Here is a 15,560-nt window from a genome sequence, read left to right as displayed (position 1 = left end):
AAGCCTCGTTGATGTCGCGGACGCGCAGGCGCTCCCGAGCGTTGTTGGCCATTCTCCTTTCCTTTTCCCTCTCGGCCTTCTGCTCCGGTGTCAGGTCTTCGTCATCGTTATTGCTGGGAGAAAAAAAAGGAATACGTCATTTTCTAATGACGTGGCAAACGATTCGCTGCAAAGTTTTCAGCAGACTTTGTCCAAAACTGAAGCTGCAATTCATCGACAGACACCTTCTGAGCGGTTCTTATTGGCTGTTCCTCTTCCACCCAACCTGTGCAAAACTCAGTCCCCTTAAATTCCGCGTTGCGTAAAGCTTTGGTTTGTAATGGAGCTTTACATTCTGCAAGGCAGGACTTTGGAGATTTTAAAGAAGCCAAAAATTCCAATTTTTTTCAATAATATATTGTCCTCATCCCCTCTCAGCCCAAGTCCCACGGGCTCCGGTCCCTCAGCAGTAGCTTCCAAACTGGGACGACGGCCACGTCTTTACACGTTTCCCTTTCAGGAGACCATCATTTGGGTTTTGGAAGAAACTTTCTCCACCGCTGAAGGATGAGGGTGAGGATCCATCGTCCTCCTGGGCAGTGGGAAGCCACGGGGGCAGGCAGCACCCCAGGTCCTGCGCGGCGCACCGAAACACACGTGGCCAAAGAGCCATGGAAGTCATTGATGGCTGTGTAGAGCCCTACAGTGAACTTCTGCATCCTTTCTGCAACCAAACTGCTTCTTATCCAGCTAAAAAGGATGATTTTGAAATTGAAACCACACCCACTGGTGAGTCACTGGCACTACATAATTCCAACTGGTTATGCAAACGGAGTCGTAAATTCTCAGCAGCCCTAACAACATGGATTTAGACGTAGACCTACGTACCAGGAGTAACCTTCTCAAGCTGCAAGCACGTTCAAAGCAAAACCCATCAGCCTACGACAGCTTCAAAGCTCATTTAAATATGCATCAGCGACAGCGATTTGTTTCATGAACCGAACTACGACCACCTTCTTCTTACCGTACCGTCTACGCGGAGCGAAGTCTCATTTTTATACATATGGTTACTTCAACTATTCAGAGAAAAATCTCGAGTGTCATCTGTTTTCTCCAGCCCTAAGAGACGGGAACGGAATTAACGGTTCAACCCGAGACGTTCCGAGTCTCGGCGCGCTCCGAGAAGGACAAAAGGCAGAAGGACGCTGCCGCTCAGCTTGAAACAAAAAAAAAATTCCTCAACGAAGCAGGGTTGTGCCCGGATTTCACCTTCGTTGAGTTCACGTTCCCCACGGGCGTGAGCTCCCAGATGACACGATCCAGCTACGACTTCGCTAATACTTCCCAAAAATTTATACACGACATGCCCAACAAGTAAAGACCTCGCCACCCTACGGAGCCCTGGAGATTTACACAAATTGAAAGAGTGGGAATGACAAATTTCTTAAAAACGGATGGAAAAGCAAAGCGTAGGGTTTGTTAGCTCAGATGCAGGTTGTGATCAGCTCTTAGGCTCGTTTTTTTTTGGAAGAGATGGAATTCCATCCTGTATTCCGATTTGCAAGCACAGGCAGAGAGGAATAACAGCCCAATTGGTACGTTTCAGCGTAACGTTCATTTCTCGCTAAGGTTGCGGAGAATTTGCTCCGTGTCCGAATTTGTGAATTGTTCGAATTTGAGGAAATCCGGGAATACAGGTACCGGAAAGGCACTCGGTACTTCCAGAACATCCACGCCGTTCCGCTTAGGCTGTGGTTTTACCTGCCAGGAAAAAACCTCATAGTTTCCTCCTGTTCTGTTCACTTCATCAAAATCCAGTAAAGGAATTAAATGAAGCGACACTATTATATACTGTTACCTAGATCTTGACCTAGTAATTGATTTGATATCCTTCTTGTCATCCTCTAGTTTCTTGTCCTCAGAAGACTTTGTGTCCTGGAGGTTTTCGTCTCCCTCGTCGTCGGATTTGATTTCGGAGCTGCCCGAAGAGACGCTCTGCCCTTGCAGCCCGGCCGGCATGCCTGCGAGAGAACACACGGACGAGCGGTCAAGCAGTGCTGAAGTCAACACCTCAACAGGTTGAGGCTTTGAGGTCTCGCTCTGCTCCTCTGCCTTTAGGAAGAGATGAAGCACTGGACCAGGTTGCCCAGAGAAGTTGTGGCTGCCCCATCCCTGGAAGTGTTCATGGCCAAGTTGGATGGGGCTTTGAGGAACCTGGTGTAGTGACAGGTGTCCCTGCCCATGGCAAGATGATCTTGAAGGTCCCTTCCAACCCAGCCCATTCTATGAGGGTTCACTGTCTACAGAACATCAGCTCAACGGCACTGGAGACCGTCACGGTAGGAACTGCGCACCAGGCCTTACCCTGAGCTGCTTCTGCAAGTGAGGATGTAGGAAGACAGTGAGACTTTTAACTCCTACAGCAAATTTGACTCCTCCACCTGAAGGAGTCCTGCATGCTCACTACCTCTTAGTAGATGACATGATCTGCATTTCACAAAATGGACAGAGAATCACAGAATGTTAGGGACTGGAAGGGACCTCAAAGGATCATCTAGTCCAATCCCCCTGCCGCAGCAGGACCACCTAGATCAGATCACACAAGAACGCGTCCAGGCGGGTTTGGAACATCTCCCGAGAAGGAGACTCCACAACCTCTCTGGGCAGCCTGTTCCAGTGTTCTGTTACCCTTATTGGGAAGAAGTTCTTCCTCATGTTTAAGCGGAACCTCCTATGTTCCAGCTTATATCCATTTCCCCTTGTCCTATCATTGGGTGCCACTGAGAAGAGCCTGGCTCCATCCTCATGGCAGTCACGCTTTCCATATTTATAAACATTCATGAGGTCACCCCCTCAGTCTCCTCTTCTCCAAGCTAAAGAGACCCAGCTTCCTCAGCCTTTCCTCAGAAGGGAGATGCTCCACTCCCTTCATCATTGTCGTGGCCCTGCGCTGGACTCTCTCCAGCAGTTCCTTGTCCTTCTTGAACTGAGGGGCCCAGAACTGGACACAAGATTCCAGATGTGGCCTCACCAGGGAACCAAGAGAGCTTGGCATCTTGCCCAGACCCACGTTTCCAGCTGCTGGGTAGCCGTGGAAGGGGGCACAGGACACCTAGCTGCTACTCCTGCTCTTCAATCGCTAGGTAACTTCTCCTTCACCCTAAAAAAATATCTGGCTGCGTGTCTGGGGCTGGTGGTACTCACCCCTGTACGGGTCCTGGGGCGGGTTCAAATCCGGAGACGTGGCGGACTGGACGGGCAGCTGTGGGACCGGCACCTGGTTTGGCACGAGCGAGTGGCTCCCGCGGAGGCTGACCCCATCCTCGCGGTGCGCTCCGACCTACCGGCAAGGAGAGAGGGAGCGGTGAGAGACCACGCGTTGCCCGAAGACCAACCCAACCCAACCCAACCCCAAATCCCGGCGACTGGGAACGCTGAGCCACGGCGCGGGGCTGCGTTTCGCTAGAGGGCGCAGACGGCCCGTACGGCCGCGCCGCGCGCCACCGCGTCCCGACGACCGCGGCAGAGCAGCTCGGGCAGGTAAAACGTCAAACCGTCGCGCGCGCCGATTCCTCCCCATCTGGCTTCTATCGCGTCCGCCAACAGAGCTGACAATTATCTTAATGCCCATATGCTTAATTGTGGGCTTCTCAATTCCCCCATCGCCACGGGAAATCCGGCAGGAATTTCAATTTGGCATTCGGCTTTCATTTTGGTGGATGAGATTCGCCAGCCTGCCATTATTTTGTTGTCCAGCTAAGCTCGTGACAGCCGGAGCTGCGGCAGCGAGCGCCGCGGTCCCCGCGTCCGCCCCCCGACTCCCAAATTGTGTCACCTGCCTTTCCGAAACGAGAAGCCCCCATCCCAATTAGCGCTCGCTAATTAACCGCCGAGTCCCGCATCCGGAGGGGCACCATCCCTGCCAACGCCGGCACTCCGGGTAATGCACCCATCAAGGTTTTATTAAACATTCCAGCGATGCCATGCGTCCTGGAAACGCGTCCGCTCCTCTGCTCTCGGCGGCCACGCTCAGTGGAGCAGGGCTGCTCCTTCATAGAATCATAGAATGGTTAGGGCTGGAAGGGACCTTCAAAGGTCATCTAGTCCAACCCCCCTGCAAGGAACAGGGATATCTCCAACTAGATCAGGTTGCTCAGGGCCTCGTCCAACCTGGCCTTGAACGTCTCCAGGGATGGAGCATCCACCACCTCTCTGGGCAACCTGTTCCAGTGTTCTACAACTCTCAGGGCAAAAAATTTTTTCCTAATATCCAACCTGAACCTACCTCCCTCTATTTTAAAACCATTACCCCTTGTCCTATCACAAAAGGCCCTCCTGAACAGCCTTCGGTAAATAAAGGTAAACCACCGAGTAGAGCTGAAGTATCTAAAGAGTAAAACTCTCTGAGATTTTGATATAAAAACACCCGGAGCCATCCTGGCCACCAGAGGCACCGCCAGCATCCGTAGGGACGGATGGAGTATCCATATGGGAAAACTCAACAATCCACCTCCTAAGATGCACGGATCCTTCTACCGCTCGAGGGAAAAGGGTGATAAATCCGGCAGGGAGCGGTAAATCGCTTTTTGTTCTCCAAAAAGTGAAGCGCTCGGGAAGATAAAAAGATGGAGGGATGTTTCTAATCAGACTTACAAGATAATAAGAGGATAATTGTTACCAGCGAGTCGAGACGGCGGTAAGGAAGATAAAAGGGAATCCTGCCAAGGGGAACTCGAGAAAATCTTTTACTACTAGAGAAAACGCAAATAACCGAAAGCGAGTGTAGAACAGCAGAGATGGAAACTCTCTTGTCGAGTCGCTTTGATTTTGAAACCACGGGATGCCAAGAAAAGGCTGGAACCAGCATCACCAGCATCATTTTCATAGAATCATAGAATGGTTAGGGCTGGAAGGGACCTTCAAAGGTCATCTAGTCCAACCCCCCTGCAAGGAACAGGGATATCTCCAACTAGATCAGGTTGCTCAGGGCCTCGTCCAACCTGGCCTTGAACGTCTCCAGGGATGGAGCATCCACCACCACTCTGGGCAACCTGTTCCAGTGTTCTACAACTCTCAGGGTAAAAAATTTTTTCCTAATATCCAACCTGAATCTACCTCCCTCTATTTTAAAACCATTACCCCTTGTCCTATCACAACAGGACCTCCTGAACAGCCCCTCCCCATCTTTCTTGTAGGCCCCCTTGAGGTACTGGAAGACCGCTATAAGGTCACCCCGGAGCCTCCTCTTCTCCAGGCTGAACAGCCCCAACTCTTTCAGCCTGTCCTCATAGGAAAGGTGCTCCAGCCCTCTTATCATCTTCGTGGCCCTCCTCTGGATTTTCTTCGAAGAGAATCGGTTGTTACGGGGCACTTAGAGCTCAGCAGCCCTAATTCCTGAAATCTCGATGGAGAAAACGCACCGAATCCCGACGGCGTCCTTCTGAGGAGAAAAAGTCATTTTTCCCCACACCTATGAAAGAAAACGCCTGGTGAAACAGGCTGTCCTTCTTCATCCCCAGCGATATCCGGCTCAGCTGGAGGTGACCCAGGCAACCAGTTTGGGAGCTGGCCCTGACTCCAATGCCTGTCCCGTCGGGAGCAGGAGTTTCCCCCCAGCCACCTCCACAAGTCTCCTCCAATCTACGTTTTACTGAGATTCTCCAAAAGACAAAAACCATTTAGTTTAGAGGTCCATGAAGACAAAGAAACAAATCATGCAACTTCTGGTTGGCCAACAACCACCACCCTTGGAGCAGAGTGCTCCTTAGAGTGGCTGGAAGCTGTCAAGGTGCTTTGAGGGACACCACGTCCTGCTCTGGGTCCTTCTCCCTTTTCATGCACCGTCCATGACCTGTGCAGACAGACAGATGGACAGAGCTGGTGGCGGCAAGCATCCCATCCCACTCCTGGCCCGGAGCAGCCCACCTCCTCCCCTGGACCACCTCCTTTACGGGGCTACATGAGATGCCTCCAGTTGGGTGGTCCAGCTTGAAGAGGGACAACCTATCTTCATTATTTGGTCTGACTTCTTGAAGACTATGTCCCTGTTATACCACGACAAGAAGCAGACACGATTAATAACCAAAAGCTCGTCATCTGGAGGATTTTGAAACTGAAAAGTTGGATTCAGACGTGAGAAAAAGATGCCATGAAGTCATCACCACTTCACCGCTGACGTACCGAGACACTGGTTCCAATACAAAAAAGATTTCGTCACGTTTCTTCTGCTTTAGGTTCTCAAGAGATCCGGAAGGCAACCACCTATGTTAGATGTGTTGCAACTGAACGATAAAAACTATCAATATTGATCCTTTTATTCCTTGTTGTAACCCATCACGTCATCACTCGTTTGTTGAGTTTCCAGCTTTTTTTTCCTGCTGACTGGTAAATTCCAGGCTTGCCGAGTGAGTGAGCCCAACCTACGGCCATCGCTACACGAAAGAAAGTCCGTTTCTCATCCGCTGTGCCTGACTCGAAGCCCACTTTCCCCTCTCTCCACATGGGATGGAGATATCCCGAGATGGGACGGAGCTCAGCCCACAGCACCTCTCGCACCCAAGGTCCTCCTCACGCTGCAGTCAAGGGGCTGATCCAAAACACCGACGTTTTCTACCGCTACGGTTACACAAACCACCCCCTTGCCACAGCCTTTCCGTAGCGGGTTTTCCTGGATGATTTCTTTCTCCAGTTTCAACCACTTGGAAGAAGATCCAAGCAGCTCCATCACTTTGTTACCCACACATGGTGTACCTTCTAAGACGAAGAAAGACTTCAACTCCAACTCTACCAGCCTACTAACACCTTCGTGCGTGTGATGTGCACGCACACACGTATCCACAGTAAAAGAGCAAAACTAACCCACACCGAGAGGTCCCACAAGCAGAAGACAATGTGGTTTCTGGCGGCACCGTGGTTTTCACCACGCTGTTACCACATCTCTCCCGCCTGTGGGATGCTCCACATCCCACGACAACTTTTACAACGAACTTCAGGCCTGGGACAGCCACTAAAACAAGTTGGTCATTTACTTATCTCCTTTAAACACCATCAGCTGCTTTCACCAGGACCTTCAAGAGCACCGCCACGCTGCCAAACCCACCAGCTGCCAGGTTGGATGGGGCTTTGAGAAACCTGGTGTAGCGGAGGGTGGTTGGGACTGGATGATCTTTGAGGTCCCTTCCAACCCAACCCATTCCACGATTCTATGACTTACTGCAATCAAGCCCATCCTAGAGAAGACGTTAGGGATGGAAAGCCGCGAGGCCAGCGAGCTCGGGCTGCGGGCAGCTCCTGGCACCGCTGGGGACACAGAAGACGCCACGTTTTTTTTTTGCTTCCCCCCCTCCATCTCCGCAACCAGCAGTGCCACCGGTTTGGCTCTTCCACAAACAACAGCTCTGCCCCGAGGTAGAACGAAGATATGAATCGTTCCCCCCAGCCCGGGAGTGGAGATGATAAATAATAGTTATCTTCAGAGAATCCAACTCACTTTGAAGTTCTATTAATATTTTAGTTCTTTCCATCTCTTTAAACAAGACCTTGCCGCAGCGCTCGGCAGACCGGAACGGGGAGGAAAACAGGTTGGAACTAGATGATTGAGGTCCCTTCCAACCCAAACCATTCGATGATTCTATGATTCTACGAAAAAAACCAACCCCAACAAATAATAAATCCTAAAAAGTGCACGGGAGGTGGGAACCGGCTCCGCTGTCGATGTGTCTCCCTTCTCCATCACGTGCAGGTATCCATGCGTACGTGCACGTACTCAAACCTGAAGGACAATCTGCTCGAGATAATTCTTTGGTTGAATTATTCAAAAGGAAAAACCATGAGAAACCCCAGTTCTGTGGGATTTTTGGGGCTATTAAGGTTAAAAAAAGCTTCTGGAAGATCAATAAATACAGGTAACAGTATGGAAGGATCAAAATCGTTGCTGTGCCGGTCCCTCTGGAGGCACGTAAGCACCGGGCTGACGGACACGGCACGGAAACCTGGACAGACAACATCTGATTTTACCTTTCTACGAGTTTTTGATGGCATTTTAAAAATTTCAGGTGCTGGAAGAAGGCTAGACCTTGTCTTTTCTCTTAACTTTGCATTTTCCTTTTCATATCCAGTAACAGGTATTCAGTACAAGCGTCAGGTTTTACTGGTTACGCTGGTTTGTGCGTATCCTGGATTATCTGCGCTATCATCTCGATGGGAAGCTGCTTTTACAAAAAACACGTGGAAATTAATTCTTGAATACTCAGCATTTCATGATGGGGATGTACCTGTGGTTACATAAAGAACGCGACGCTGGCCAAAAAATTCCCAGTTTCACCTCGTTCTACGCAGTGCGTTTGTCCTTCTTTTTTAAAAAAAATAATTTTTTAAATTTCTGCTGTGGCTAAAATGGTTGTTTCACCAACGTCAAGCTCTAACGCGGTGAATTGGGCAGTTATTCCCTCTTTAGGAATACCGTCCCCACAGAGGGACATACAGAGGGAACACTGTCCCCAGAGGTGGCTGTTGGCCAAAGTCAACTCTCCGCCGCTCCGGACACGGTTGCGACTTGCGAAATCGGAGAGGAAGGGGCAGATTTACTTCTCCCTTTTATCCACAGCAATCCAGAGGGTTCTGTAGAAGGAAGAGCGAGGACAAGGCAAGAAGAGGTCCAGAGCACTGGCTGTGGACTCCACCAGACGTGAGGTCACCTGCTGCAACAGTCAGATCAGGCAAATATGGAGTTTTCGGTAAAAATAAAGAGAAAACGTGCCTGCGTTTCGCTTCCCATTCCCTCGGATTGTCTCTCCGTCATCCGACGACGGAAATTTTATCCTCCAAAAGAAGGAAACCCCCTCCCTGATCCAGAAGCAGATCCTGAGTTGGTCCCACCACCGTTTCTTTTATTGCTCACAGATGGGCATTTGAAGTTGGGGCACGGTAAGGAGCAGACGTGAGCCGTAAGAAAAAACGTGGACTGGTTTCCTACGAAGTTACGAGCCTGGCACCTCTTTCCTGAAGAGTTAACGCTTCTCACGCCGAGAGGCGGACTTCACACCCGCCATTAATTTTCTAAATACAAAAGCAAAACTAAACTTACAGCCTGGATCACAGCTTCGGGCTACGTTTCGGAAGAAGATGATCCCAACTTTGCCAAAATATCCAATAAATGCAAGAATCAACCCTCGTGTTATCCCATCGGGTAAATAAAAACACGCGGCGGGACAGCCCTAAGGTGCTGCGTGTTGACACGTGTTGGAGAGCGTCGAAATTGATACGTCTGATGGAAAGCAGATTTGTGCAAAGCCCTTACAAACCCCCCCAGCACCGCAGCAAAAAAAAGGGAACAGCGCAGGGCGCTCCGACACAACCGGCCTCTCGCGGTACGTGTGGATTATCGCTCCGAATTATTCACTCTTATTTAACTGCACCCAAGTCTTTCTTCTCCGTGCTATACAATAATAGTTTCCATATGACCGGTGGCTCGGCTATAAATAAGATCAAAAGCAAAAGAAAGGATTTAATAATAATAATAAAAAAAAAAAAGGACCAAAAAAAAAAAAAAGACATTACGAGTGGCATTAAATCAGGGAAAAAAAAAGCAAAGTTCACCCTTTTTTTTCTTTTTTTCCCCTAGAAAAACTCTCCGCTGCCCACCCAGCTGCTCCCCACCACCCATCCAGCTGCTCCCTACCACCCTTCCTTCAACCTCCTGCCCTCGGCAGACGGGTCCAGGCGCCGGAGCCGTGTGCGGAGAGGGTGAGCCCAGCACCGCGTCCCTCCGGAAGCGTTAATTCAGCGTGAGGTCTCCCCCACTTCACCGGCTTTGCTTTCCCACCGTGGGAGATAATTGAAGGATTTGAAAGGGAAACCAACCGCTCGCGACCTATTACGGAGAGAAGTGGGTTGCCATGGCCGTCGGAGGGGAGTCACCGAAATAATCCCCGCGATTTCTTTCCAACGGAGATGATTATTCATCGAAGTATTGGCTAAATCCGGAGATATAAAGGGTCCTAAAATACAGGATTAAGAATATTAACTCTTCTTCACCGAACGGCTGAGGAGGGAGAGGAGGAAACCACGCGACACGCAAATCGGCGCGCCTGGACGCGTTATTTCGGGACCCAGTTCCGGATAACTGGGGTCCCGTCCAAAGCATCAGGTGGTTGACACCCCCCTCCTTGCTCCTGCCTTCCTCCCCATCATCTGCCTCACCTCCGCACCAAGACATCGCGCCAAGCGCTGCTCAACGACACAAGGCCCGTCGCCAACCGGCAGCGACGCGGGAACGAAACCCGGCCAACCGAAAGGGACGGAGGTTTTAACGACGCGCCTAATTAGCTGGTTGGAAATGAAGGGAGGCATTGTGGGAGGACAACGCTTTCCTGAAAAGGTGTCGGTTAAATTACGGGTCGGTGGTTTCGCTCCTGGTCCAACTGAAGTTTATAGCTCCGAAATAAGTTGAAAATGGGATAAAGGCTGGAATTGGGCGGCATTAGGAATGTCAACCAATTAGGCAGAAAATGGTGCTATATAAAAACTCTGCACTGTTATGTCAGACTTCATTCCACTAAGGTCCTTCTGTCCACGTTTTTGGTTTTTTTTTTTTAATTTATATTATACCTGCTAACTAAAAAAAACCACAGTCAAGCAAAACAAACCACAGCCGGGGGAGCTACAACCGTGCTAAAAATTCCGAAGGAGAAAAAGACAGCGAGACGAAAAGAGCAAAAGCCAAATTTCGTCTTTCTCAACAGCGCCAAGTCGCTCGACCCGTTTTGTTTATGTACGAATGACATAACCGAATTACTTCACGAGCCGCTACTCCGATTCCGAGGGGTGGAAAATTCCATAAGTCAATTTAATGTGGATGTAGAAAAAAAAAAAAAAAAAAAAAATATTCATGAACACGCTCTCTTCCTGTGGGCCCTCCCGCGAAGCGTGGAGGTTGGCCAACGGTCCATCTTAAAAATAACCTACACCAGTTTCTGGTTTCTAAGGATTTTAATCGATATCTTTGTGTATTGTTAGAAAAGATTCGACGTCACGATAAAAATCCGTGTTAACCTCTGGAATAACAGGAGCTGCAGAAAGCCAGGGAATTCCCAGCTCACGTGGAACGTATACACGTAGCTCAGGCCCTTGAGAGATGGAGAGGGGCAGATTAAACCAACTGAAAGTCCACGTTTTTCTCTTGACGTCCAACTTTTGAAGCTTCAGCCTTGAAGACCCTCTCCGAGATAGACACGGCGTGAGCAGCTGGACAACAAACCCCCGTTGTCCCCGTTTCCAAGGCATTTCTGCCTCTTCCCAGAAGTTTCTTTCTGAGTAGCCAGGGTGGTTCCATAGTGGCTTTATGAGCCTGGCTGCCTCCGTTTTAATTACTGTGTTTTCAACCCCACAAATGCTCGGGCATGCGCTTAACTTCAGTGTCACTAATAGAATCCTAGAATGGTTTGGGTTGGAAGGGACCTCCAAGATCATCTAGTTCCAACCCCCGTGCCATGGGCAGGAACACCTGCCACTACACCAGGTTGCTCAAAGCCTCATCCAACCTGGCCTTGAACACTTCCAGGGATGGGGCAGCCACAACTCTTCTGGGAAACCTGTGCCAGCATCTCACCACCAAGAGTGAAGAAGTTCTTCCTTAGATCTAATCTAGATCTCCTCTCTTTCAGTTTAAAGCCTTTGCACCTTGTCCTATCACTACATGCCCTCATAAAAAGCCCCTCTCCAGCTTTCCTGTAGGCCCCCTTGAAGTACTGGAAGGCTGCCAGAAGGTCACCCTGGAGCCCTCTCTTCTCCAAGCTCAACAACCCCAACTCTCTCAGCCTGGCTTCACAGCAGAGGTGCTCCAGCCCTCTAATCATCTTCATGGCCTCCTCTGGACCTGCTCCAACAGCTACATGTCCTTCTGGTGTTGGGGACCCCAGAGCTGAACGCAGCACTGCAGGGGGCGTCTCAGGAGAGCAGAGCAGAGGGGCAGAATCCCCTCCCTCAACCTGCTGCCCATGTTGCTTTGGGTTCAACCCAGGGCACGGGTGGCTTTCTGGGCTGCCAGCGCACGGTGCCGGCTCATGGTGAGCTTCTCCTCAGCCAACACCCCCAAGTCCTTCTCCTCAGGGCTGCTCTCAATCCATCCTCCACCCAGCCTGCATACTCCCAAGGAGATGACTCGTTGCTCCATAAAGCCGAGCACACGTGTGTTTGCAGAACCCGGGTCTTGATGGGACGGGAAACCTCTGCTCGATGAGCGGCTCACCCCCTCTTCCTCGCCGCGGTCCCCCCACGACTCTTGCTGCCTGTTTCATCCAAGGAGAAAAGCCGTGTGTCTGCGGAAAGCGAGTTCTGGGATCGCGCCGGCGGAAGCGGCCGTGCCCGTCGCGCATCTCCAGGCGCTCGGAGGTGTGCGACGGGCACGGCCGCTTCCGCCGGCGCGGCCTACGAGTTTCCAGTCCATACCTCCCACTGCTCTTTTATTTACTGCAGCTGGCCAGCCTTTTATAGCCTGTTTCATGTATTAAAATTCAAATGTGGAAAACATTACCAGTATCCTCCTTGATTTTTTGTTTCTTCTTTTTTTTTTTTTTCCTCTTCCAAATTTCCCCCCCTACCCTCCCTCCCTCCTCCTTCGACTTCCTTTTCAGCGTGGAATGTATCAAACGGTCAAAGGCTAACTTCAGACTGACTCGACTCCCAAACTATTTCCTTTGTTCTTGCTGGTTTTCACTTCCAAAAATTCGTCCCAGTTTTCCGAAAGGAATTAGCGGGTCCAACTCTTCCCCCCCCAACCCCGCCCCGAGTTACGGTTTCAGACAGTGAGTAATGCCGCTCGGCAACGCGGCGGGCTCGGGGTTTTCAGAGAAACATCCTTGTTGCTCTCCAACCATCCCAATCCTCCTGCTCTGACCTTAATTCTCCTGCTTTTACCTTCTTCTGACCCTACAACCCTTTAGCGAAGACCAAACAAAACTCACCGTTCCTCCCCAAAAAAACCCAACCGTCTAAAAATTCCTTAAAAAAAATTAAAAAAAAGTGGTTTTTAGACACTGTCCCCTTCGATTTCTCATCATCACTGGTTGTTTTTTTTTTTTTCATCTTCTTGTTTCAATCTGACCTCACCTACATCTGGTACTGAAGCAAGGAGCGTTTTTAGGGAACAGTCTCCGAAGCGATGCCCCGGGTGCGCCGTGCATCGGTTTAACACGTGCGAAAACGAACAAGAAGCGACGAAAATCCCACTCTTTTCCTCTTGATTGAGAGCAGATCTGCAGCGAGAGCGGGGAAGTCACAGAGCTGGCTTTTTCCTAAAGCCAGATTTCTTCATGAAAAGCAGGATTGTTGAAACGCTGGAGGAAAAAAAATAGCTTCGCACAAAGGAAAATCTTCGATTTTATGTATCCCGAGGGTATTTAACGTATTACCCGAGGCCAAGCGGAATTACAATCCCGAATTTCCTTTTGTGAATTCTCAGCAACTGCCACGGAGAGGAAAACAATGGCTGGTTGATGCTCATTTTACCTCCCTCTCATATTTTCCTTTCTCAGGTGCTTCATTCCAACAAGTGATGTTCCATTTGGATAATCTGAAGCCACACAAACTGTGACCCATGGCAGAGGGGTTGGAACTAGATCATCTTGAAGGTCCCTTCCAACCCAAACCGTTCTATGGGCAAATATTTAGCTTAGGGTGTTGGATGTAGACAAGCCTGAAGAGGAGAATGGTTTGGTCAAGGATAGCTGGGTGAGGATACCTAAAATGGTTGGATGGTTGAGTCCCCATCCCTGGATGTGTTTAAGAATAGGGTGGATGATCTACTTAGCGATATGGTTTAATGGAGACTAGGGACGGTTGGACTCGATGATCTCTAAGGTCTTTTCCAACCTAGAAATCTATGAATCTATGAAATCCATGTTTTTTTCTTGCAAGAGAAAAGTAGGAGACAGCTGGGGTATTATCACTTCCATAGGAGACGGCAGATCTCAGTTGTGGAGGCATCTGCGGCGCCCAGCGCACCGGGCGACGCGGTTATTACCAAATAATTGGCCACCAGAAGAAGGTCCTTCCTTCCCCAAGCACTTGCCTCACACTCGGGCATCAAAGTTTTTCTTTCTTTTTGTTTTTTCCTTCCCTTGTGAAAAAAAAAACAACACAAAAAGGAGGAATTTCATCTGAATCCCCACAAATAAAACTCGACATGTCGGCATTTTCCGTAGGATGTCTAATTCCAATATTTGGAATGCTTCTGAACGTTTGGCCGTGACTACATCTTGGAGCAATGAAATTCACAGGTCATTGCATGTGGAATAAAAAATATTTCTTTCTGTCAGGTTCCCTGAATGTCTCCTTGTTCTTTAATTATAAGGCAGGATGAATAGAGCTGGATTTACCTTCTCTAGGTTGTCCATCCTTCTGGGTACCTCCTTTATGTCTCCTCTTATTCATCAACTTTCTAAACACAACCACCACAACTTGTTCAACCGCCCTTCGCGTGAAAATCCTTCCGTGCTCGCCATCATTACTGCTGCTTGTCCCCCAACTCCTCCTAATCCCACTTTGGAGCTAAGAAAACCAAACCAGAAGACAGCTCCAGAGTCATTATACACACACGTACGTACACGTGAAGACGGACCCAAGGCATGCACTGCCACTCCATGGCTTTTGGTGACCTTTCTCGTGTGCTTTTTCAATTCAATGGGCTTTTGGTCTTGTTTTGAGGGATTCTTGCACGCTGAGGAGAAATTTCCACGCGACTCTAGCAGAAGGATACGCTCTCCTCCCTAAACGTATACGGTTAATTGGAATTCTTTCTTCTCAGAAATTTTTCACTCAGAGGGTGGTGAGGCACTGGAACAGGTTGCCCAGAGATGTTGTGGATGTCCCATCCCTGGAAGTGTTCCAGGCCAGGTTGGATGAGGCTTTGGGCAACCTGGTGTAGTGGAGGGTTTCCCTGCCCACGGCAGGGGGGTTGGAACTAGATGATCTTTAAGGTCCCTTCCAACCCAAACCATTCCATGATTCTATGATTCTAATCTCACCCTTACCACGTGGGATGAGCAGGGAATCATCCTGAGCAGTGAACTGGCCATGGATCTGTCAGGTCCTTTCTCTTCCCACATATTTTCCCCTAGTCTTAACGAACTTAAATAGCTCGGACCAGCTGAAATCACCACCAGATAAACTCCTCGTTTCCTTCCTCTGCTCCGCGTGCGAGTAACTCTGTTTCTGGCATGAAATTTGGGAGTATAAAACCAAACGGCCTTTAATCCCGTCGAAGATCACACTGATCTACTCCACGTGCCACTTCCGAACCGAGAATCGTCGCTTCTCAGCTCCTACACGACTGTTATTTCTTCATTAATTTCTGCTGAGGGACTTTTTAAGATTTCTGCAGACTCCAACGCGTTGTATGAAATGGTTCTCCTTATTTTTTTACCATGAGAGTTGTAGAACACTGGAACAGGTTGCCCAGAGAGGTGGTGGATGCTCCATCCCTGGAGACATTCAAGGCCAGGTTGGACGAGGCCCTGAGCAACCTGATCTAGTTGGAGATGTCCCTGTTCCTTGCAGGGGGGTTGGACTAGATGACCTTTGAA

The 15,560-nt window shown here is 49.6% G+C and overlaps 1 protein-coding gene across 10 annotated transcripts in view; it reads right to left on the bottom strand.

Annotated features, from left to right (window-relative positions):
- Positions 1-15,560, bottom strand: part of TCF4 (transcription factor 4) — a 221,063-nt gene that overhangs the window by 1,357 nt on the left and 204,146 nt on the right. For 6 of the 10 annotated variants that reach the window (XM_086629777.1, XM_086629778.1, XM_086629779.1 and 3 more), the window contains 3 exons: positions 3,184-3,319; positions 1,838-2,000; positions 1-113 (listed from right to left, as the gene is read on the bottom strand). The exon at positions 1-113 is cut by the window's left edge and continues 117 nt beyond it. In XM_086629777.1, coding sequence (XP_086485903.1) covers positions 1-113; positions 1,838-2,000; positions 3,184-3,319 — 412 coding nt within the window. The remainder of the gene's footprint in view (positions 114-1,837; positions 2,001-3,183; positions 3,320-15,560) is intronic. The other 4 variants (XM_086629780.1, XM_086629781.1, XM_086629784.1 and 1 more) reach the window with 1 other exon arrangement.

The sequence above is a fragment of the Tauraco erythrolophus genome, chromosome Z (genome assembly GCF_009769465.1).
Source record: "Tauraco erythrolophus isolate bTauEry1 chromosome Z, bTauEry1.pri, whole genome shotgun sequence".
Classification (NCBI taxonomy): domain Eukaryota; kingdom Metazoa; phylum Chordata; class Aves; order Musophagiformes; family Musophagidae; genus Tauraco; species Tauraco erythrolophus.
Note: the sequence above shows the minus strand (reverse complement) of the source record. Positions and strands in the feature narration are given on the sequence as shown.